The sequence below is a fragment of the Hippocampus zosterae genome, chromosome 4 (assembly GCF_025434085.1).
Source record: "Hippocampus zosterae strain Florida chromosome 4, ASM2543408v3, whole genome shotgun sequence".
Lineage (NCBI taxonomy): Eukaryota > Metazoa > Chordata > Actinopteri > Syngnathiformes > Syngnathidae > Hippocampus > Hippocampus zosterae.
The window spans coordinates 28,200,589-28,223,179 of record NC_067454.1 but is presented as its reverse complement, the minus strand read 5'-3'; the positions used below and the strand labels follow the sequence as shown (position 1 = coordinate 28,223,179).

At 43.5% G+C, this 22,591-nt stretch overlaps 2 protein-coding genes across 3 annotated transcripts in view; both read left to right on the top strand.

Annotated features, from left to right (window-relative positions):
* LOC127599703 (transmembrane channel-like protein 3) overlaps positions 1 to 14,691 on the top strand; it is a 48,245-nt gene extending 33,554 nt beyond the window's left edge. Inside the window, exons 17-22 of one of the 2 annotated variants that reach the window (XM_052063857.1) lie at positions 9,131 to 9,241; positions 9,601 to 9,726; positions 9,812 to 9,890; positions 11,773 to 11,815; positions 11,926 to 12,193; positions 13,678 to 14,691. In XM_052063857.1, coding sequence (XP_051919817.1) covers positions 9,131 to 9,241; positions 9,601 to 9,726; positions 9,812 to 9,890; positions 11,773 to 11,815; positions 11,926 to 12,193; positions 13,678 to 14,524 — 1,474 coding nt within the window. In that variant the 3' untranslated portion in view covers positions 14,525 to 14,691. Of the gene's footprint in view, positions 1 to 9,130; positions 9,242 to 9,600; positions 9,727 to 9,811; positions 9,891 to 11,772; positions 11,816 to 11,925; positions 12,194 to 13,560 lie in introns of both variants that reach the window. The other variant, XM_052063856.1, reaches the window with a different exon arrangement.
* Positions 1 to 22,591, top strand: part of mex3b (mex-3 RNA binding family member B) — a 286,203-nt gene that overhangs the window by 99,478 nt on the left and 164,134 nt on the right. The gene's annotated exons all lie outside the window — the stretch shown is intronic.

The following is a 22,591-nucleotide window of genomic DNA, read 5'->3' as shown; positions in this document are numbered from 1 at the left end:
CATCTTCAAAATTTGCATGTTTCATCTAAAGGTGGTTTAGATGAAAAGTTATTGATATCTTATTATTTTGTCACATACTGTTGTCATGGTGATGCACTATCCACAGAGAAAAATATTGCTGTTTTTCAGGGTCAAAGTCTGGGTGGAAACTCATGAAAATTTGCATCATTTTGTCATAAAAAAAAAAATCTAAGATTTCTTAATCAAATGTCATTAAATGGCTCAATGGTCCTCCCCTCCTTCAAATTTTCACGTCACCTAGAAATGTGAAAACTGAAAGTATATATAATTGCTCAAGTCATACAAAAAATTATTTTTGAAGCTATATATTATGTATATTAGAAATTACAAAACAAAAAGGACGCCATTTAGACTTTTTATAGAGATCATCTCAACTAACTCCTCCCACAGAATTTTTCCATTCATTTTCAAATTTTAGGTGTTTAATTGAAACTAGTGCTGTCAAACGAATAAAAAATATGTGATTAATTAATTAGTAATTAATTTAATTAATCGTTATTTTAATCTCATCTAAAAAATACAGAGAAAACCCATATTTTCATTTTAAATTCGTGACATTATTGAGGCAGAGCAAAACATTTTTTAAAAAGTGGCATTATATAGTATTTTATTGTTTATCAGCAGATTTGGACAGATGCCATCCTAGCCATTTACTTTCTGCTGTATTTGAGACTAGTCAAAGTCCTACCTGCAACCTTTAGTTTCGACCACGAGGGGGAATATCACTGTTTTGTTTGTTTTTGTAAATTTCCAAAGAATTATAAAATAAAAATAAAATAGAACATCAGGTCCTTAAAAAGGGCTTGGGTTAACATATCAAAAACAGTAAGAACATTTTTCTGAGCAATACAAGTATTCAACACTGAACTTCCATCCATCCATCCATCCATCCATCATCTACCGCTTATCCGGGGCCGGGTCGCGGGGGCAACAGCTTTAGCAGGGAAGCCCAGACTTCCCTCTCCCTAGCTACTTGTTCCAGCTCTCCCCGGGGGATCCCGAGGCGTTCCCAGGCCAGCTGGGTGACGTAGTCTCTCCAGCGTGTCCTGGGTCTTCCTCGGGGTCTCCTCCCGGTGGGACATGCCCGGAACACCTCACCAGGGAGGCGCTCAGGAGGCATCCGAATCAGATGCCCAAGCCACCTCATCTGGCTCCTCTCGATGTGGAGGAGAAGCGGCTTGACTCTGAGCCCCTCCCGGATGACCGAGCTCCTCACCTTATCTCTAAGGGAGAGCCCGGACACCCTGCGGAGAACACTCATTTCGGCCGCTTGTATCCGGGATCTCGTTCTTTCGGTCACGACCCATAGCTCGTGGCCATAGATGAGGGTTGGGACGTAGATCGACCGGTAAATTGAGAGCTTCGCCCTTTGGCTCAGCTCCTTCTTCACCACGACAGACCGATACAACGTCCGCATCACAGCAGATGCTGCACCCATCCGCCTGTCGATCTCTCGCTCCCTCCTGCCCTCACTCGTGAACAAGACCCCTAGATACTTAAACTCCTCCACTTGGGGCAAGATCTCCCCCCCGACCCGGAGGGGGCACTCCACCCTTTTCCGACTGAGGACCATGGTTTCAGATTTGGAGGTGCTGATTTTCATCCCAACCGCTTCACACTCAGCTGCGAAACGGTCCAGTGAGAGTTGTAGAGCCCCGTTTGAAGGAGCCAACAGCACCACATCATCTGCAAAAAGCAGGGATGTAATACTGAGGCCCCCAAAACGGACTCCCTCAACGCTTCGGCTGCGCCTAGAAATTCTGTCCATAAAGGTTATGAACAGAATCGGCGACAAAGGGCAGCCTTGGCGTAGTCCTACCCCCACTGGAAACGATTCCGACTTACTGCCGGCAATCCGAACCAAACTCTGACATCGGTCGTATAGTGACCGAACAGCCCGTATCAGGGGGTTCGGTACCCCATACCCACGAAGCACCCCCCACAGAACTCCCCGAGGGACACGGTCAAACGCCTTCTCCAAGTCCACAAAACACATGTAGACTGGTTGGGCGAATTCCCACATACCCTCAAGGACCCTGCTAAGGGTGTAGAGCTGGTCCACTGTTCCACGGCCGGGACGAAAACCACACTGCTCCTCCTCAATCTGAGGCTCGACCTCCTGACGGACCCTCCTCTCCAGCACCCCTGAATAGACCTTACCAGGGAGGCTGAGGAGTGTGATCCCTCTGTAGTTGGAACACACCCTCCGGTCCCCCTTTTTAAAAAGAGGGACTACCACCCCGGTCTGCCAATCCAGAGGCACTCTCCCTGTTGACCACGCGATGTTGCAGAGGCGTGTCAACCAGGACAGCCCCACAACATCCAGAGCCTTGAGGAACTCCGGGCGGATCTCATCCACCCCTGGGGCCTTGCCACCGAGGAGCTTTTTAACCACATCGGTGACTTCAACCACAGAGATAGGAGAGCCCACCTCAGAGTCCTCGGGCTCTGCTTCCTCCAAGGAAGGCGTGTTGGTGGAGTTGAGGAGGTCTTCGAAGTACTCTGCCCACCGGTTCACAACGTCCCGAGTCGAAGTCAGCAGCGCCCCATCCCCACTGTACACAGTGTTAGTGGTGCACTGCTTCCCCCTCCTGAGACGTCGGATGGTGGACCAGAATTTCCTCGAAGCCGTCCGGAAGTCGGCTTCCATGGCCTCACCGAACTCTTCCCACGCTCGGGTTTTTGCCTCGGCGACCACCGAAGCCGCGGTCCGCTTGGCCAGTCGATACCCGTCAGCTGCCTCTGGGGTCCCACAGGCCATAAAGGCTCGATAGGACTCCTTCTTCAGCTTGACGGCATCCCTTACTGCTGGTGTCCACCAGCGAGTACGGGGATTGCCGCCACGACAGGCACCAACCACCTTACGGCCACAACTCAGATTGGCCGCCTCAACAATAGAGGCACGGAACATGGTCCACTCGGGCTCAATGTCCCCCGCCTCCCCCGGAACATGGGAAAAGCTCTGTCGAAGGTGGGAGTTGAAACTCCTTCTGACAGGGGATTCCGCCAGACGCTCCCAACAAACCCTCACGATACGTTTGGGTCTGCCAGGACGGACCGGCATCTTCCCCCACCATCGGAGCCTACTCACCACCAGGTAGTGATCAGTTGACAGCTCCGCCCCTCTCTTCACCCGAGTGTCCAGAACATGCGGCCGCAAATCCGATGATACAACTACAAAGTCGATCATCGAACTGCGGCCTAGGGTGTCCTGGTGCCAAGTGCACATATGGACACCCTTATGTTTGAACAAGGTGTTCGTTATGGACAATCCGTGGCGAGCACAGAAGTCCAATAACAAAACACCACTCGAGTTCTGATCGGGGGGGCCGTTCCTCCCAATCACACCCCTCCAAGTCTCACTGTCATTGCCCACGTGAGCATTGAAGTCCCCCAGCAGAACAAGGGAGTCCCCAGCAGGAGTACTCTCCAGCATGCCCTCCAAGGACTCCAAAAAGGGTGGGTATGCTGAGCTGCTGTTTGGTGCATATGCACAAACAACAGTCAGGACCCGTCCACCCACCCGAAGGCGGAGGGAGGCAACCCTCTCGTCTACCGGTGTGAACCCCAATGTACAGGCACTGAGCCCGGGGGCAATGAGTATGCCCACACCTGCTCTGCGCCTCTCACCGTGAGCAACTCCAGAGTGGAAGAGAGTCCAACCCCTCTCGAGAGAACTGATACCAGAACCCAAGCTGTGTGTGGAGGCAAGTCCGACTATATCCAGTCGGAAATTCTCTGCCTCACACACCAGCTCGGGCTCCTTCCCTGCCAGAGAGGTGACATTCCATCCCAAGAGCTAGCTTCTGCAGCCGAGGATCGGACCGCCAGGGTCCCCGTCTTTGGCTGCCGCCCAGCTCACATAGCACCCGACCCCTTTGGCCCCTCTCATGGGTGGTGAGCCCATGGGAAGGGGGACCCACGTTGCCTCTTCGGGCTGTGCCCGGCCGGGCCCCATGGGTGTAGGCCCGGCCACCAGGCGCCTGCCAACGAGCCCCACCTCCAGGCCTGGCTCCAGAGTGGGGCCCCGGTGACCCGCGTCCGGGCAAGGGAAACCTTGGTCCATATATTGTAGTCATCATAAGGGTCTATGAGCCATGCTTTGTCTTGCTTCAGATAATAAACAATAAAAAAATCAGACCTTTTAAATCACAGTGTTGTAAATTAGCATTTCAGAAATAACACTGTTCATCATGACAAACTAACAGTGCTGAAATAATCATCAATCTCTTCTAGTCGTCTACAGAGGACACATCAACTATGCCTTGTACGTGGGGTGTTCTCAAGTTTGCCGAAGAGCTTTGCTATGTATGGCTTACTCGCTATACAGTAATCCCTCGCTATTTTGCGGTTTGTTTATCGCGGCTTCAGTGCAACGCAGATTTTTTCAAACATATTCATAAAAAACAAAACAAAAATGTTTTTTATATATACATGGAGTACAGTACTGTATATGTTGCTCTATGTGACTCGCTGTTGTTTTGCAGCTTTTCGCGGACCGTTTGCAGACTTTTTGCGGACTTAAAAATTTTTTTTAACTGTATATGTTTATTGGTCACTACTTCGCGGATTTTCTTTTATTGCGGGCGGTTTTGGTCCCCATCAACCGCGATAAATGAGGGATTACTGTATTGCAAACGCTTTGGGTGCTAACGTTAGCTGTGGCTACACTCGCGACTGGGTGCTTTGCATTGATGTGGGAGGCTAAATTTGAGCTGCTCCGGTGGTCAAACTCCTTACAAGTTAGGCACAACACTCTACCTTTATCAATTGTGTCATCAGGGCGTTTTTGGTAAATTTTCCATTCATTGTGCCAAGAACGCTCACATGCTGCTCCATTTTTACCTCTCCACTCTTCACTGCTGCTTACTAAACCCACCCAACTCCAATGGGATCAGCTTTGGCTAAACAAACATTCCCACCCTCAACAATTTGAACACAGAAAGCCAACACATAAAAAGGGCTATTAGAAAAAGGCAACCCACTTGCAGAAACAATAAAGGCATGGATTAAAATTCAGATTAACGCAACTAAAAAAATCACCGCAGTAAATTGGATGTAATTAATTAATCTCAATTAATGTGATCATTTGACTATTTGACCTCAACGCATGTTTAATTATTGTAGGTGTTTTTTTGTATCACACTTACCTTAAAAGTACATTTTCGAGGGTTATTTTGTAGTTTCTTAAAAATGGCTGAGTAGTCCATCCATCCATTTTCCGAAACGCTTAATCCTCATTAGGGTCGCGGGGGGTGCTGGAGCCTATCCCAGCCGTCTTCGGGGAGTAGGCGGGGGACACCCTGAACCGGTTGCCAGCCAATCGCAGGGCACACAGAGACGAACAACCATGCGCGCACACACTCACACCTAGGGACAACTTAGTGTGTTCAATCAGCCTGCCACGCATGTTTTTGGAACGTGGGAGGAAACCAGAGCACCTGGAGAAAACCCACGCAGGCCCGGGGAGAACATGCAAACTCCACACAGGGAAGCCGGAGCTGGAATTGAACCTCTGCACTTTGAAGTCGACGTGCTAACCACTGGACTACCGGGCCGCCCTGGCTGAGTAGTGCCCCTGAAAAAAATATAACAAAGCACCCCTGGTCGAAAGTTTCAATTTAGGAGTCCACCATTTTTATGTTACTTTGGAATTTGGCGCTGCTTTGGCCTATTGTTGAGGTCATATTTAACAAACTCTTCTAAGTCTAATCGTCTTCAAACTGTGTGTGTTTCATGAAAAGGTGTTAAAGATGCAAAGTTATTCCAAGTGTTTTATTTTGTCACACACTGTTGCCATGAGGATGCAGTTTGCAGAGGGAAAAATGCTGTTTTTGATGGTCTAAACCTGCGCAAAATTCCTGAAACTTTGCACAGACTTACACTAATGTAAGTTCTTAAATGAACTGTCTGCTGTCCTCACCCATCTCTCCTTTCTGTCACCAAATATAATAATCTTGGGAGACTTTAATATACATATGGACAACACTGCTCCTCACTTCTTCACTTAACAGTTTTTGTTTTGATCAATTTGTAGATTTTCCCACACACATCAAAGGTCACACCCTGGATCTGATCTGCTGCTCTGGTCTTTCCCCCTCCAACTGTACTGTTGACGAACTTCCAATAACGGACCACTTCCTTATCTCATTCAACATTACGCTCCAGCTCTAAATTGCCAAATCACCCCGGACCATTGTTTACCGTAATATTAAAGACATTAACATTGACTCTCTCACTGCATGGCTGACCACCCTGACTCCGGACATTGATTCTACTCCTGATGATTTGGTTTTACGATATAACTCTGGTCTCTACAGCATCCTCAATACGCGCGCCCCTGTCAAGTCCCGCTCTATCCTTTATACTCGGTCTGCCCCTTGGTTCACCCCTCATCTCCGTTCCTTGAAATCCCAAACCCGGCAGCTTGAGAGACTTTATAGGAAAACCGGTCTCACTGCTCACAAGGACATCTATGCAGCTCAACTATCCCTCTACAAGGATTCCATCTCTCAAGCAAAATCACATTACTACTCTGGACTCATCATTAACTCCAAGACTTCCTCCTGTCAGCTCGATTGCCTCCCCACAGTTCAGGTCAAATCCTGCCTACCCTCTCTGCTTCCCTTCATCTCAGCCATTATCCATTCCTCTCTGTCGACTGGAATTGTTCCTATGCTCTTCAAAACTGCAGCTGTCACCCCAATCCTGAAAAAAAACGGTTCAGATCCCAATGATTTCAATAACCTACGCCCCATTTCCCATCTTCCCTTCATTTCTAAAATTTTTGAGAAAACTGTCGCCTCTCAGCTCCACTCCCACCTCACCGACAATAGTCTTTATGAACAATTTCAGTCCGGCTTCCGTCCCTGTCACAGTACTGAAACAACCCTCATGAAAATCACAAACGATCTTCTCATGGCAGCAGACTCTTGCCTAATCTCCACCCTCATCCTCCTTGACCTGAGTGCAGCCTTCGACACAATGTCTCACCCCATCCTCCTCAACAGACTTTCTACCATAGGCATCACCAACACCCCTCTATGTTGGTTCCACTCATATCTCACTGGCCGCACTCAGTTCATTCAACTTAATTATTTTATTTCACAATCCCTCCCCGTCACTTCTGGCGTTCCCCAGGGTTCTGTCCTAGGTCTGCTCCTTTTCATTATCTACCTCCTTCCGCTCTGAAACATTTTTCGCAAATTTGGCTTACACTTTCACTGCTTTGCGGATGACAGTCAGCTCTACCTCTCCAGGAAACCCGACTCTTCTCTCCCACCCTCATCTCTCTCTCACTGTCTCTCAGTAATCAATTCTTGGTTCACCCATAATTTCCTCAAGTTAAACAGCAATAAAACAACTCCTACTCATCGGTACCAAATCTACTCTGAACAAAGCCGACAGTTTTTCCCCTCAAAATTGATAATGCCACTATATCTCCTTCCCCCCAGGTGAAGAGTCTGGGTGTCCTTGACAGTTCACTATCCTTTCACTCCCACATAAATAACATTACCCGAATCTGCTCATTACCACCTTCGAAATATAAACCGCCTCCGTCCCTCATTCACTCCTCACACCACTGCTATCCTTGTTCACAGTCTCGTCACTACCCGTATCGACTACTGTAACTCACTTCTCGTCGGTTTCCATCAAAAATTCCTTCTTGTTCAACTTGTTCAGAATTCAATTCAGAAGCCCGGATCATCACGAGAACCCCCTCCTTCCATCATATCACCCCCATCCTCCAACAGCTCCACTGGCTTCCTGTCAAATTTAGAATCAACTTAAAATTACTTCTCTATACATTCTAAGCCATCCATAACCTTTTCCCCCCCTATCTGTCAGATATTCAAATTTCCATTCCCTCTCGCTCACTCAGGTCCTCATCCTCCCTCCACCTTTTTCTACCCTCTGCCCGTCTCAGTACAATGGGGTGCAGAGCCTTCAGTCGCTCTGCCCCCAAACTCTGGAACTCACTTCCTCCCAACATTCGTAATATTGACTCTCTTTCCATATTCAAAATCCAGCTCAAAACCTTAAATCTTTCTTTCTTTGTTTATTATTTTATCTGTGGTTTTATTATTGTTCTTGGTTGTAAAGTGTCCTTGAGTGTTGTGAAAGGTGCTTGCAAATGTAATGTATTATTATTATTATTATTATTATTACTACTAAGGCTTAGCAAAAAAACGTTGACATTTTAGAGAGTTATTGTCCTTCGTGCCAGTACCCCAATGTACCAGTGACCCGATTTGCAAGTACAGTGCACTCCGCTTAATAGAACACCATTGGGCCGAAGCGCTTCTGTTCTACTAAGCGGGGTTTCTATTAACCGGAGACACTTTATTAGGTACACCTTCAGACACGTCGACGACCAAGTTATGCACGCAGAAAAACCCCTGCTGACGAGTTAGAAGAGATATTTCGACTGTGGACGTCCATATCTTTAATCAAACAACAAAACAACTTTAATCAACTTCAGTCAAACATCTCAAATCACGAGGAAAATTTCGTTACTTTTGTCTGGAAACAGGAGTCCGTAATTTTGCGGTTGACTTCCCTCTCAATGCGCTGGATAAGAGGGAAGTCCTGGAAACCGCGGGGCGTACCTTCTGAGAATCCGGCAATGCATCGTATCGTCTGAGTATGTCCTTCTTATCCGCAGGTGATAGCCCTCGTCTCTTGAATGAAGTTGAAGCCATTGTGACGTGCGTGTGTCTATGTGTGGAGTGACGCGTGCTACCTGTTACTGTATACGGCTAGAACTACCGCGTTTTCTCGCGATAGTGGTACAGTATCGCGATAGCTACACTTCGAAAACCACTAGTTTACAATGTTCATTGCTTACGGCCTGTTCTATTAAGCGGAGATCTGTTCTACTAAGCGGAGTATCTTTATAGGAAATTGCATTAGGCAAATCGGTTCCAGAGCCTTTTGCTCTATTAAGTGGATTACTCTATTAACCGGTGTTCTATTAAGCGGAGTGCACTGTACCACAACGTGGTTGCGTTTGCGAGGGCCCTCACAGCTCGAGTTAAGACTTGTTTTTACATTAATTTGATTCCCAAAGTCTAACAATGACCAATCTGGCTCTCTCTATTTATTGTAGATCAAATAATTTCTACTTGGCGATGCTGCTCTTTATGCTCTTTCTGTGTATGCTGCCAACCATATTTGCCATTGTAAGATACCGACCATCGCAGCACTGTGGACCATTTAGGTAAGAAGAACTCTCTTCATTGTTATTAATTTCATTCATAACATTTTGCCGTTGCATTTAACCCATCAGTATAGTGTCAAAACATGGGTATCAGAGCCAAATGGGATACCCATTCTGGCAGGTAGTGTCCTGAACCACTTGCCCGTATTTTATTTTTACTTTTACAGAAGATACTGGATATGGTATTGGCACATATCTTTTTCACAATGTCCAAAATACTCACTGAAATAAATTTCAAATTGTAAATTCCTGATCATCCAGTACACTATATGCCTTGTGTGTCTTGTTACAGCACGGATTTGTAGGGTGATAACACTCTATATTGTGTGATATTTCAATTATCCACCTGTGTGTTGCAGCGGTCAAGAGAAAATCTATGACATCATATCGGAAACAGTGGCCAATGACTTTCCCCTGTGGTTCAGTAAAGTAATGAGTTACATCACCAGCCCTGTAGTCGTGTTACCGGCACTGCTGCTTCTGTTGTAAGAGCATACCAGCACACACACGCACACGCACACACCCAAAAACATTTTATAATTTGTACTATGATTTCTATTTGTGTTTTAGCATGCTGATATACTATCTCCAGGCCATTGCCAGATCTCTAAAATTCACCAACAACCAGCTGATGATGCAGCTCCAGACAGTGAGTGTCTATCAAACTGACAGATTGACAATGTGAATATGAAACAATATGAAAATGTGAAATATACAATATTTGAAAATTCTTAGCGTTGCCACAGAATTTTTGCTTGGTTCGGGTCTTGACTCTGGTTTGGGTAGCCAGTTTAATTTGAATGTGTTTAACACAATGTATGGCCAACCCAGAAACTGCTGTGATTACGGTAATTGTCTGAATGCTGTGAACAGCAGTCCTATGTTATTCTATGCCAAAATGCTTTATTATTCCTCATTTCCTGAGTACTTCTGTATTCATCTGCTTTCAAATGTCAACCGATTCCAATGATTCAACAGAAATTCAGGATGGCTGCGGGGTTATTCTTTCATTCCAAAAATTCCCAGTCTACACAAAATTCCTTATGTCCTCCCAAATCCAAATTTTCACAGTAAAGGTAGTTTTTTTTCCACAGTAAAATTACCATATTATTATGGGTGTCCCGATCATGTAATCGATATCAAGCCTGCTCATGTCATTTTCAGCTGATCGAGAATTGGAGGAGCGGGAAAAGATTGTAAGGATAATTTTTGTTGTCATCTTTTTTTCATTTTTAAGGGCTACAAGGCAATAAGAGTATTGCCAAAAGAAAAACAAATACACACACACATATTCCCGCACAACATTGGCCCACCACTGGAAACAGGGCAAGTAAACAGCCAGTGGTTGTTGCAGGTACTAAGGTGAAGCTAGCGTCATGTAACATTGATAATGTCTGCAGTCTGGAAATATTTTAACATTGAAATTGGAGACAGTGCAGCGGTGATTTGCAATGTGTGCAAATTGAGCATTTCTCGTGGTGGGAAGGAAAGACACACAACTTATTTAATCAGCAACCAGAAAATTTGATGTGCCCAAAAAAATGATTTAAATGTTTTACTTGGTTAAAACCACAACTCCAGTATTGTGTATAAAAGGTGTCATGCTGGAATAGTTTTTTTAAAATACATTTAATAAATAAATAAGCAGTTCTGTGAATTTGCATGCACTTTTTTTCTCAATAATATATTACTATATGTATCAGATTGGGACTCAATATGGGCTGATACTCAAATTCAGGTGTGTCAGACACAGATTCTGGTGCACAAAAATGTGATCGGGACATCCCTACTTCCAGCACAGTATCTACAATAGTATCACCTCCTTCCACATTTCTCGACGATTCCAATTTAAAAATCTTCAGATCCTTCCATGATATCGCTTTCCATTGCCGACATTTGCTTCCCAAAATTACAAATGACTGATTCAAGACATTTCCATAACTCAAATCATTCAAGCTATCTTGGAACTGTTCCCATTACAAAGTTCCCCAAATTTTCAACACAAAAATCCCAAATTAAGGGAATTTTACATATTTACAAATCCCAGTGCCAACAAAGATGGCACATTGTCTAAAATGTAAATTAAAAACAGAAAATACTGCTTTGCAAATCTTTTTCAAGCTAGTTTGTGTTCACACTGATTTATTTAGAAATGTATTTATTTGTTATACATTTGTCATTTTGAAAATAATGCTTGTAGCATTCGTACATTCCAAAAAGACAAGTAGCGGTACTTACTTACTGTGAATTAAAATTCATTTAGCCAGTCCATGACAGTATTTAATCAATCACAAGTGTATTTTTCTATCAGTACTTTAGAGGTCGCTCTTCCAGGCTTCCTGTTCATGGCGCCTATATATTCCTCTCACCATCTGGATGAAACCAACTATCAGCCTATCAGTGTTTAAAGCCATGGAGTGAAATATGAGCAATGACATACGACTATTCCTTTGAAAGAGGTTGAAGAAATGTAAAAAAAATAAGAAAAATAAAAAGCACAAAAGATAATGGTATCTTTCTTATCCCGTTAGGAGCGCACGGACGATAAAAAGAAAGCCTTCCAAATGGCTGCAGGTGTGTTCATTGCTCCTACGAGTTTATTGTATTAAATGTCCTACGAATTTGTGGAGGGCTCTCTCTTTCTCTCCCTCCCATTGACACTGTAATATTGAATCATTTCTCAGCAAGACTTCAGGCTCCAGTGGAGGAAGTTGTGGAACAAAAGTCTGATGAACATGAGAGTGACATTACAAGCCAGGATCCCTCCATCCAAACTCCCTCGCCGCAACGGAATGGCAGCGTCACAACCCTCCATACTCCTGGGCAGCGTAGTAACAGCATTCGTACAATTACTCAGTCTGCATCTCGGGGAGAGCTGAACAGAGTTGTGGCTGGATCCTCAAGAAGTCCTGCCACAATCCCCAAACAGAGGCTGGAGCACGTACCTAACAGGTGTCAGAGTAATGGATATTTTGACAAAAATCCACCCATTTTATCTGCTTTGTGTGTGTGGTCAAGAATTAATTTGAACACCTTTTGATTGTGTTGTGCAGTACAGCGTTGCCGCAATATTACGGTTTTGTACGACCTGCTACGTCACAGATTTATTTTGTGTGAAATGCAAATATTCTGTTATTTTATTGCGGAAATAGAAAACTTTTTGTGTGTAGTGGGTGGCTGTAAACGTAACCGCCACTAAGTGAAAGAAGTCATGATTGCCGGTGAAGCCCTCGTCAAGCAAGCCGCCATAATAACAGTTGTTTAAATGCTACAAAGCGGCATGTGGGTCAAATTAAAAATAAAATCACAGCAAGTTGGATTGTAAATTGATGTCAAAGAACTTTTATTTTGAAGTTGGCCCTCGAAAGCACTCATTTTGGCGGGTGACTTGACTATGAATTGAGGCTGCAATGCTGCCCGTAGTCAAACTGATTGTCACATTGCGTGGTGGTGGAGGACCCCAAAAAGCAGGCAGGAGGAAGGAGCAGGTTGTACTTAACGAGTTAGATTGATAAAAACACAGAAAACTAAATCATAAACGAAGTCCTGAAAACAAAAAGAATCCAAAGTAGCAAACCAAAACCAAGACTTGGTTTGACCAAAAAAAATATCAATAACAAACATGACAGCAGCAAACAAACAAACAATGACCTGACCATGAGTGGGTGGGAGTCCTTTTATACAGCTAATTACATAACGATCGACAGGTGTGCAGCTGTAGGGAGAGCCCTACAGTACCACCTGTTGGTCGCAAACCAAAACATATCACTGACTGACTTAGCTGGACTGTATTAAAGTGCGCAAAACCGTAGTGACAGATTTGAACTGGAGCGTATTGTGTGTGTATGTGTGTGTGTCTGTCTGTCTGTCTGTCTGTCTGTCTGTCTCTCTATATATATATATATATTCTTTCTACATACATTCTTGCTGCTGGAGGCTGTAAATTTCCCCAGTGTGGGACGAATAAAGGATATCTTATATCTATATATATACATATATATATCTATATATATATATAGATATATATACTGCATATATAATGTAGTATATATCAAGAAATAATAATATATCTTGAGAAATTATATTTAAATAATACATATTGTAATTCCAAATGGTTTTAAACGTTTGTTGTTCAGTAGTTGTTGTAAACATAACAGGAAGGTAAATGTGGTGAAGTACTGTTCAAAAGTCTTCGGCCACCAATTTTGTATTTTTCAATGACCTCTTTCATAGTTCGATGATTTTCTGACTTCTGCTAAAATTAACGACGACGATGATGATGTAGTCTGATTCTGATAAGTTGTCCTTCCTCATACCAGGCACACACCATCCCTTGGAGGCCCAAGTGGTTCCTGTCGCTCTAAGTCTTACTACCACAAGGTGTGCAATCACCAAGCCAGCTATTCTGACAACATTCAATCTGACCCCCTGTACAGGAAGACCTTACGCGCTATACATCCTGTTGAGCCGGCTGGGATCATTACTGCCCACAGTTATGGGGGTCGTCATGGTCAAGCCACCCGCTACGTCATTGTCAATGAACATGAACCCAGGAAGAAGCTGCTTCGCTCAGCCACACGTATACCACGCCATTACTTAATGGAGGAGGAGCCAGCAGAGATCCTAGAGCTCTACCCATGCAACATCAAGCGCTACACTCCTCGCACAGCACATCAACAACCACGCCCGCACAGATCTCACCTGTCCCAACAGAATTTGAATGAAGATGAGGAGAAAGAGGGGAAATGCAGGAGAAGGGTATTGTTAGAGAAGGCTTATCGACCCTGTTCTCTATCTGACCTCCACCAGCCAGCACACTTCTACATTGGTGACAGAGTAGAGAGCCACGTGTCTGTAGCAAAAGACAGCCACGTAGGTAGAGGGCGCTACAGATCCCAGGAAGAGGATGAGGAGGAGGAGGAAGGAGATATCAGATGGAGAGGTTTAAAGTCACACTCCCGGTCCCAGGACAGTGTAAGAGGAGCAGAACCTCAACTGGTCCGAACCAGGCGCCACCTGAATTCTCCAACTAGGAGCAGGCATATCAAATCAAAGACAGGACCAAATTTGGAGCAGCCTCTGACTGAATCTGACTCCGCTTCCCTGGCCTCAAGCAGTGATCAGCAGAACAGCGGTACAGACCAGTACATTCAGGTCATCCACAACAAGGAGCGTTATCTCAAGTCTGATACAAGTCAAGGAAAATTATCCAAAAAAAGGTTTAAACAAACCTTGGATTTAGATTCCCTTGAGGCAAATGACCTGGTTTGTTCCAATGTGTGATATTTTGAAACACGTACCGGTGTAACATTAAGACCAAATGAGCAAATGTATAGCATAAGCCAAGTGGAATGTGATTTTTCTTTTCTCCCTCCTGTCGTCATCATGTATCATTACTGCATTAGTGCAACATTGTGTGATGGCAATAAAAGCTAACACTGTCCCAGTAAGTGAGTGGTAAGCATTTCATCAAACATAACACCCATCTGAATGTGCATAACCTAACCACACAATGAGAATCACATAGCCCTCATAGCCTTATCCTGCTATTGTTAGCTTTGGAAATATTAATACATTTTCCAATCCGCTCACAAGGGCCGCGGTGGGTGCTGGAGCCTATCCCAGCTTTCCTCGGGCAGTAGGAGGGGGACACCCTGAACCGGTTGCCAGCCGATCGCAGGGCACACAGAGACGAACAACCATCCGCACTCACACCCACACCTAGGAACAATTTAGAGTGTTCAGCCTGCCATGCATGTTTTTGGAATGTGGGAGGAAACCGGAGTACCCGGAGAAAACCCACGCAGGCCCGTGGAGAACATGTAAACTCCACACAGGAAGCGGGGATGGTGTCACTTTTCCATTCGTCCCAGACAGCCTCACATCACATCGCACAGCCTTTGTTGCTTTTAAAATTTTGCGGCTGATGACAACACTCACAGCGTGTGTGGCGTTCTGCTGTCACATCTCACGTGGCGAATCTCGGCCACAACAATATGAAGTGCTTTTGCACGACGTGGCCACGTCGCAAAGTACAGCCCATTAAATGCACAGAAGAAGAAGCTTTTACATGTACTTAAAATTTGTATTTTTAGGTTTAAGCCAACGAGACACAGCCGTCGGCCATCAAGACAAAAAATACACTCTGTACAGTCGTGATGTTGATGTGTCATTCGCGAACGAACCGGCTCTAAGACCCGTCTCTTTGAAGGGTAAGACGGGAGCCGCTCTAATAGGAGCTAGGGATGTGAATCTCAGCACTGAGGACGATTCGATACACATCACGATCCACTGCCAGCGATGCGATACTTAAACGATACATGGAATTTTCTGGCGATACGATGCGATACGTTTCACCATCGTCAAGATGCGCTACGCTTCGATACACATCAAGTTCAAATCAATGCGATCCGATACGATACAATGCAATTTGTTGCGATATTGTGCAATTAAACATGATGCAAATAAGCAAAGAAAAAAAGCTTTTAAAAAGATGGAATTCAGTATGGTATTACAAAAAGGATACCACTTTATTCCTTATAAAGAGTAGAACTTGTAAAACAACTTATTTAAGCCCTTTCACAATTGGGTTTTGTGCAAAGAAAATGTAAACAATTTGACACCCGAGACTCACAGCTGTTGTTATAGTGTAAACACAGACTCTCACTGAGTGTCTCATATGAAATATTCATATATATATATATATATATATATATATATATATATATATATATATATACAGTATATGAATCTATAGCGCAAGATGTCCACCCATCCACTGTAAGTGCAACTCTTTGCGCACTGTTCAGCGACACAGTAATCTCACTTCTCACTTTGTTGTACACATCGGGAATATGTTTGTAAGTGAACACAGACCTGTCTGGTATTTTATACCTGGGTTCCAAAACGTGCACGAGCTGTCTGAAACCCTCGTTGTCCACCACGCTAAGGCTGGAGGTCTTTGCATATGAAATAAGCAGTGGCCTTAGTTATAGCCATTGCGCGGTCAGTGAGTTGCAAGGGCACTCCCAAAATAAGAGGCAATTTTTTTCTGATCCTGACCTGGTTTACCAAGAGTTTCTCCGGTGTCCGACGAGGAACTGGGCGGTTAAGCGGGAGGGAAACTTGTCGGTGATCTGGTGCCATCGGTTTAAGTGGGTCTGCATATTTGTGGTGCTGCCGTTGTATGGCTTCTTAGTGCGACATTCCTTGCAAATTACGGAGGTTTTATCAAGCTTTCCGTCTTTCTTTTCGAAGCCGTAGTATTTCCAAACATATTATTTGAATGTTGCGGCTGCATTAAATATAGTAGTTTCCTTGCTGCTGCGTGCGCTAACTTCCATAATGTTTCACTAGTTGTGTACTGGACTGTATGTGACGCACGGCTACCGTCCGTATTCAACACATAACGCAAAGCAATGATGGTGCATTCATTGCGCCTAGGAAAGGGCACATATGTGACGTTTAACATGAATAAAACGGCGATTGAATCGGATTTTACCGATACCCATCAATGCATCGTGATGAATCGCGATTTCACCGATACCCATCAATGCATCGTGATGAATCGCGATTTCACCCGTCAATCGCATCGTACCCAGTGAATGAGCCGATGCACTCGGATCGCGGACGTGCGCATCGATGTATCGATTAATATCGATTATTTTCCACACCCTTAATAAATATACACAATCAGAGATTGGAACTTTTTGTTGACTGTTTTGAGATGGGTCTTTGTTCTTGTACTTTGTAATTTATTTTTCGTAGCACTCCATTTTGTACTCCATGTTGAGTATGTTCAGAAGAATACAAATTAAGCCATATAAATAATAAATATTTGATATACGGTATATTTTTTACATTCGTAATTCATTTTACACATAATTGTACATTATTTTTGGTAGTAAATTAATTTAAGCAACAAAAAAACTGAGGAGCCATTTGGGAGCCAAAAGAGCCGGCTCTCTAAAAAGAGCCGGAATTCCCATCACTAATGTACAGGCCATATAATTTGTGTTTTACATCAACCTGGAACCTGGGGAACCAAATTGACAATTTTATTTGAAGATATTAGTATTTTGTGTGTGTGTGTGTGTGTGCGTGTGTGTGTGTGTGTGTGTGTGTGTGTGTGTGTGTGTGTGTGTGTGTGTTCCTTTTTCCTTTGTTTTACAAGCAATGTTTTGTTTATATGGTAAATCATGAATCTCGTGAAGAATCATGATAATTCACATTATCTGCCAGCAGTCATGTGCTTCATCACTAGGGCAATGTTGACAGAAATATATTTGGCTCTTTGCCAGAGTGGCAAATATTTATCACGCCACTCTCTGTTTCACCTCGTCATTGGCCACCAGACGGGCGGGGAGCATGCAGCCTGGCTTCAAACAGATTAAATTACGTTAGACGAACCATGTTTTGAACTGTGCATATTTAACAGCTGGTTACATAACAGTGAGTTAAGAATTTAAGTTAAGGGTTAACTGGTGGTTAAAATAAAAGAGTTATGAACAAGCAGGCCCAGATTGCTAACGTTCGCTAATTGAGTTGAAGCTTGCTAAGTTCCAAAGCTTGTTTGCCAATTTTAATAGTCTGACCGGGTGAAATAGACCCAACTAAAGAGGCTCATTATTTATCATGTCGACCGGTGAATAATCATGCAGACAAAATAACACTGGACACTGACAGTTTTTGGCTATAAAAATAGTTTAACCTCTTTGGTTAAAGTGACTGCTTGGAATGATGTTTAAATTGGCTTATCCTAAATCAGGTTCAGAAATATCCTGTCAGGTCTTGCCACTTAAAAATGACTTAAATTTAAAATGACTAAAAGTTTGGATTAATAAAGAAGTGGCATCCTCAAAACAGAAACAGAAACCCAATGCCTGTATTAATATTTCAAGTGAGATGCTGGTGGAAAGTGACAAGACTTGTGAACGAATGTGGTGCCACCGCTTGACAGAATATACTGTTTTATACTGTTAAATTAAGTTGCTATTTTTACTTAGGAAAGAATAAACTGTTAATTTACATGAGGGGTTAGGGGTTAATTGTATTTTACAATAAAAAATCAGGGTTTTTTTTTCATCCAAAAATGATTTTCTCTGGTTAGGGCGGAGGTCGGCAACACGTGGCTCCGGAGCCACATGCTGCTCTTTAGTGACATCTAGTGGGCTCCCTGGAACTTTATAAAAAATGTTTGAAAATGGAATGGATGGATGAAAAACGATTTTGATAGTAGGCTAATATAGCTCAAATATAAATAGATTAGAGATAAGATCGGGCCGCCCGAGCTGCCCCGAAATTAAAATGTCAATCATTGGTTCGGGGTCGGGTCGGGCTTCTCTCTCGCTGACTTTTTTTTTTTTTCGAGGCCGTGAATATTTTTGGCCACGAGAGACCGTGGTTGTCACGTTGTGCCCGAGGCGATGAAAGATCGCCTCGTGCACAACAAAATAACGAGGTGGATCCCCAGGTAAAGCAGACACGAAAAGATTTTGTATGAACACAAAAAGTCTTTAATAACGAACAGAAAGAGCCCGACAGGGAAACAGTAACAAAAAACGCTGGTCAAATAAGGACCAGGGAAGAAATAAGGAAACAACCGAAAACGCTCGCTGAAAAAACAAAGTGCGAGGAAGTACTGATAGGCAATATAGATGTATACAATTTAGTGACTAACGCGAATAGCAAGAGTAATGGCCGCAAGGCAAGAAGGCAACGAGTAATCCACAATAGAGGAATTAGCACGACAGAACAATGGCACGGCGTGGAATTCTCCGACAGTGAGTGGACTGGAGCCTCTTAATAAAGGCAGATAATCAGCCCGAAATTACGGACAGGTGTGCAGTTGGCGGAGGGAAAAGCCCGCCAACTGCTGGCGGGCACGGGACGTGACAGTGGTTAGCAAAAAACAGAAGTTGCCTGATCACAACACGTACTGTACATGCAATGACAATTCAAAGAACTCCTTTCTGCCTCTGTCTATGATCCACCCATCATTATTCTTTTTTGTCTCTCTGCTTCTCTCTATTATAGTGCCGCGCTAGATTCTTAAGGACGTATTGCTGCGGTGGTTTACGGCCCAATTTTCAACCCGTCAAAATGACGACGGCCTTAAATTTTCCCCGTCTACTCTTAAAAAAAATTATTCGATGATAGAAAATTGTCGGTTAATGTAACCTCTTCAAAAACAAATCCAAAATATGTAAATGTTTATACAGTCTGGTTTAACTTAGATTTCGTTCCAAAAGACAGGCATTGTTATAAGAAATCACCCCTCCTCCAGAGTCCTCACAAATAAAATATGAAATGTCGGGTTTGCTTTGGGCTCGGGCCGGGTCGGTCTTAAATACCCTCGGGCCGGTTCGGGTCGGGCTTGATTTTTTAGGACCGATCTTAGCTCTAATATAGATACATGATACAGCTCCGAAAAAGGAGAGCTGTGGTGTTAGTTTTTTTAAACTTACACTTTATTTATGTTTTTAACAGTCTCGACAAACACAGACACGTCTGCATCTGACTCCGTGCCTTCTTTCTTCTCGTTCGGCTCGAGAGGCGTTCAAGACTGCCTCCGAAAAAAATCACAAAATAAATTCTATGGGGGTGTTTGTGAACACACGACAAAGGAATGAATAGCATAATAATAATAAGAAGAATTCGGAGACAGTCCAGTCTCATACATATGTGACGGGGGTCACAACTATGATGGTTTCGAGCTCCACGTCGCTACCGTCTCAAGAACACCAGACACTGGGATATGGCTTTTCTCTCTTTTTTTATTGCTGCAACACAGTATGGTGGGAGGGATAAGTGAAGTCATGGGGCATTTCGGTCTCAAAAATAAACTGTACAACCCCCCCCCCCCCCCCCCCCCACACACACACCTGTTTACTCAATGGATAAAAACTTTCATTCGACAAAACTTAAATTAAATAACGACACAAAAAGCAATGTGGACTTGGAACAAATCAGGGAACTAATTAAATACACAGCACCGTAGAAAAAGGGAAAACAAAGTGAAATATTGTAGTTAAACTAGAAATTAATCCGGACCGTCAATGAAACGTGACTTACCCTGTGACTTCCTTGGTAGCTCTGCCTGAACTACTGCATGAAGCTGGCGCCATACTGTGGGCTGTTGCGTCACTTCTGCCATAATTTAATAAACTGAATATATCACTCCATTACACATGCATACAGCGTGTGTTTCCTTCATCGTAAGTTTTATAGAAGGCTTTTATTTTTTGGCGGCTCCAGACATTTGTATTTATTTATTTATTTATTTATTTTTGTCCTAAATGGCTCTTTCAACCTTTTGGGTTGCCGACCCCTGGGTTAGGGGTTACTTGACTAAAAAATTAAATAAATACACACAGGGGGGTGCATCAATGGAAAAGACGTTGCAAACCACTGTGTGGTAGGGTGTGTTTAGAAATAGCCACTGCATGTACATATGCTGTTGGGCCCATGTTTAAGTGTACACGTTGAGCTGTTTTTTCTGTTGTACTATATGAATAACCTATATAACCTGTTATTTTCTTAATATAAAAAAGCCAAAATATACAAAGAGGGTTGGACTGAATAAACGTTTTTTTTCCCCTACTCCTTTTTGAACTTTTACCTACTCCCTTTTGAACTTGGGAACTGTGTGCAGAACGATGTTTTATCAAGGTGGTCGCCATGGCAAATCAAAAGCCGTACTTTGCTTTGTATTTTGGCGATGACCGTGTACCACGACTGACAGTGAGTAATAGTATAGACATCATACGGTTTACCTCATTTAGCGCAAAATTGTACGTCGATGCTGCCGCCATATTGGACGTGGAACAGCGGTACGGTTGGTGAAGGTTCGTCATTCATTTGTTGCTTGGAGATTTATCAACCTCTCACAACCAGATCTCATAGAGTTAAGATTGAATGTATTACATTTTTGATTGCATTTCGTCATAACACGTCAGTTTATGAATATAATTTGCCTACATCGGGGATAATTTTATGAAGTTCTTTGTATGCATAACATTGGTAATATTTTGGTAGTGTACGCACCCCTCAAACAAATGACAGTGGTACCTCTCCGTATGAAATTAATATCTTCTGAAACAAATTCCTTAACTTGAAAATGTAAATCGAGACGCGTTTTCCATGTAAATAACCTAATCCGTTCCAGCCCCCTTCCCTCCCTTCCCCCCGAAATTCTGACAAAAAAAGTTTTTTAAAGCATAAAAACATGTAACAATACATGTTACAATTAGATTATTGCACAGTAAATGAGAGTTGTGCATCATGTAAAAAACAATGAATAGAGTCAAGCAGTGGTGTCACATTGTGGGACACATACAGCCTCGGTAGATGTCAAGTGGGCCGGACCATTAAAACTATATCGTACTCTGCTATAAATAACCAAAATATCATGCCTTTTCTTTGTTTTGGTGTAAAGAAGCACAAGAACATTCAGAAAATGTTGACATTTCATGAACATATCTTTGACAAAACATTTCATGAAACACCTTGGATTTCCTTTGACAAATGTTCAATGTACTTTTATCATTCATATATCTGCATTTCAATTTAACCCACTGGTTGATCTTATCTCTTCTCAGTTGTCCTTGCAAGCGTCATATTTTTCGCTGTGAAGAGTCTCCTAGTAGTGTTGAATGTTCATTCATTCATTCATTCATTCATTCATTCATTCAGCTTCCGAGCCGCTCCTCACTAGGGTCGCGGGGGATGCTGGAGCCTATCCCAGCTGTCTTCGGGCAGTAGGCGGGGGACACCCTGAATCGGTTGCCAGCCAATCGCAGGGCACACAGAAACGAACAACCATTCGCACTCACACTCACACCTAGGGACAATTGTAGAGTGTTCAATCAGCCTGCCACGCATGTTTTTGGAATGTGGGAGGAAACCGGAGCACCCGGAGAAAACCCACGCAGGCCCGGGGAGAACATGCAAACTCCACACAGGGAGGCCGGAGCTGGAATCGAACCCGGTACCTCTGCACTGTGAAGCCGACGTGCTAACCACTGGACTACCGGGCCGCCTGTGTTGAATGTTATTTTCCTTCAATACTGAAACTTGTTGTAAAACACCAAGCACAAAGTTTTCCATGCATTTCTATAAATAAATAGAACATGGTCCATTTTTCATTAGAAATTCTACACTCCGTATCTCCTTTTCTCCGTTTGGGAAATGACATTTTGGCTAATAAAAGTATCGGGGAAGGGTAGAGACTAGCGTAGAAACAACATCTTAACAAGCAACAAATGTGCAATGTGCATTGATACTGTCTGTTGTGTTGGGTCTGTCTCAGTGCTGTTGTCTTCTCCTCTGATCAAAACAGTCCGTCCCCTG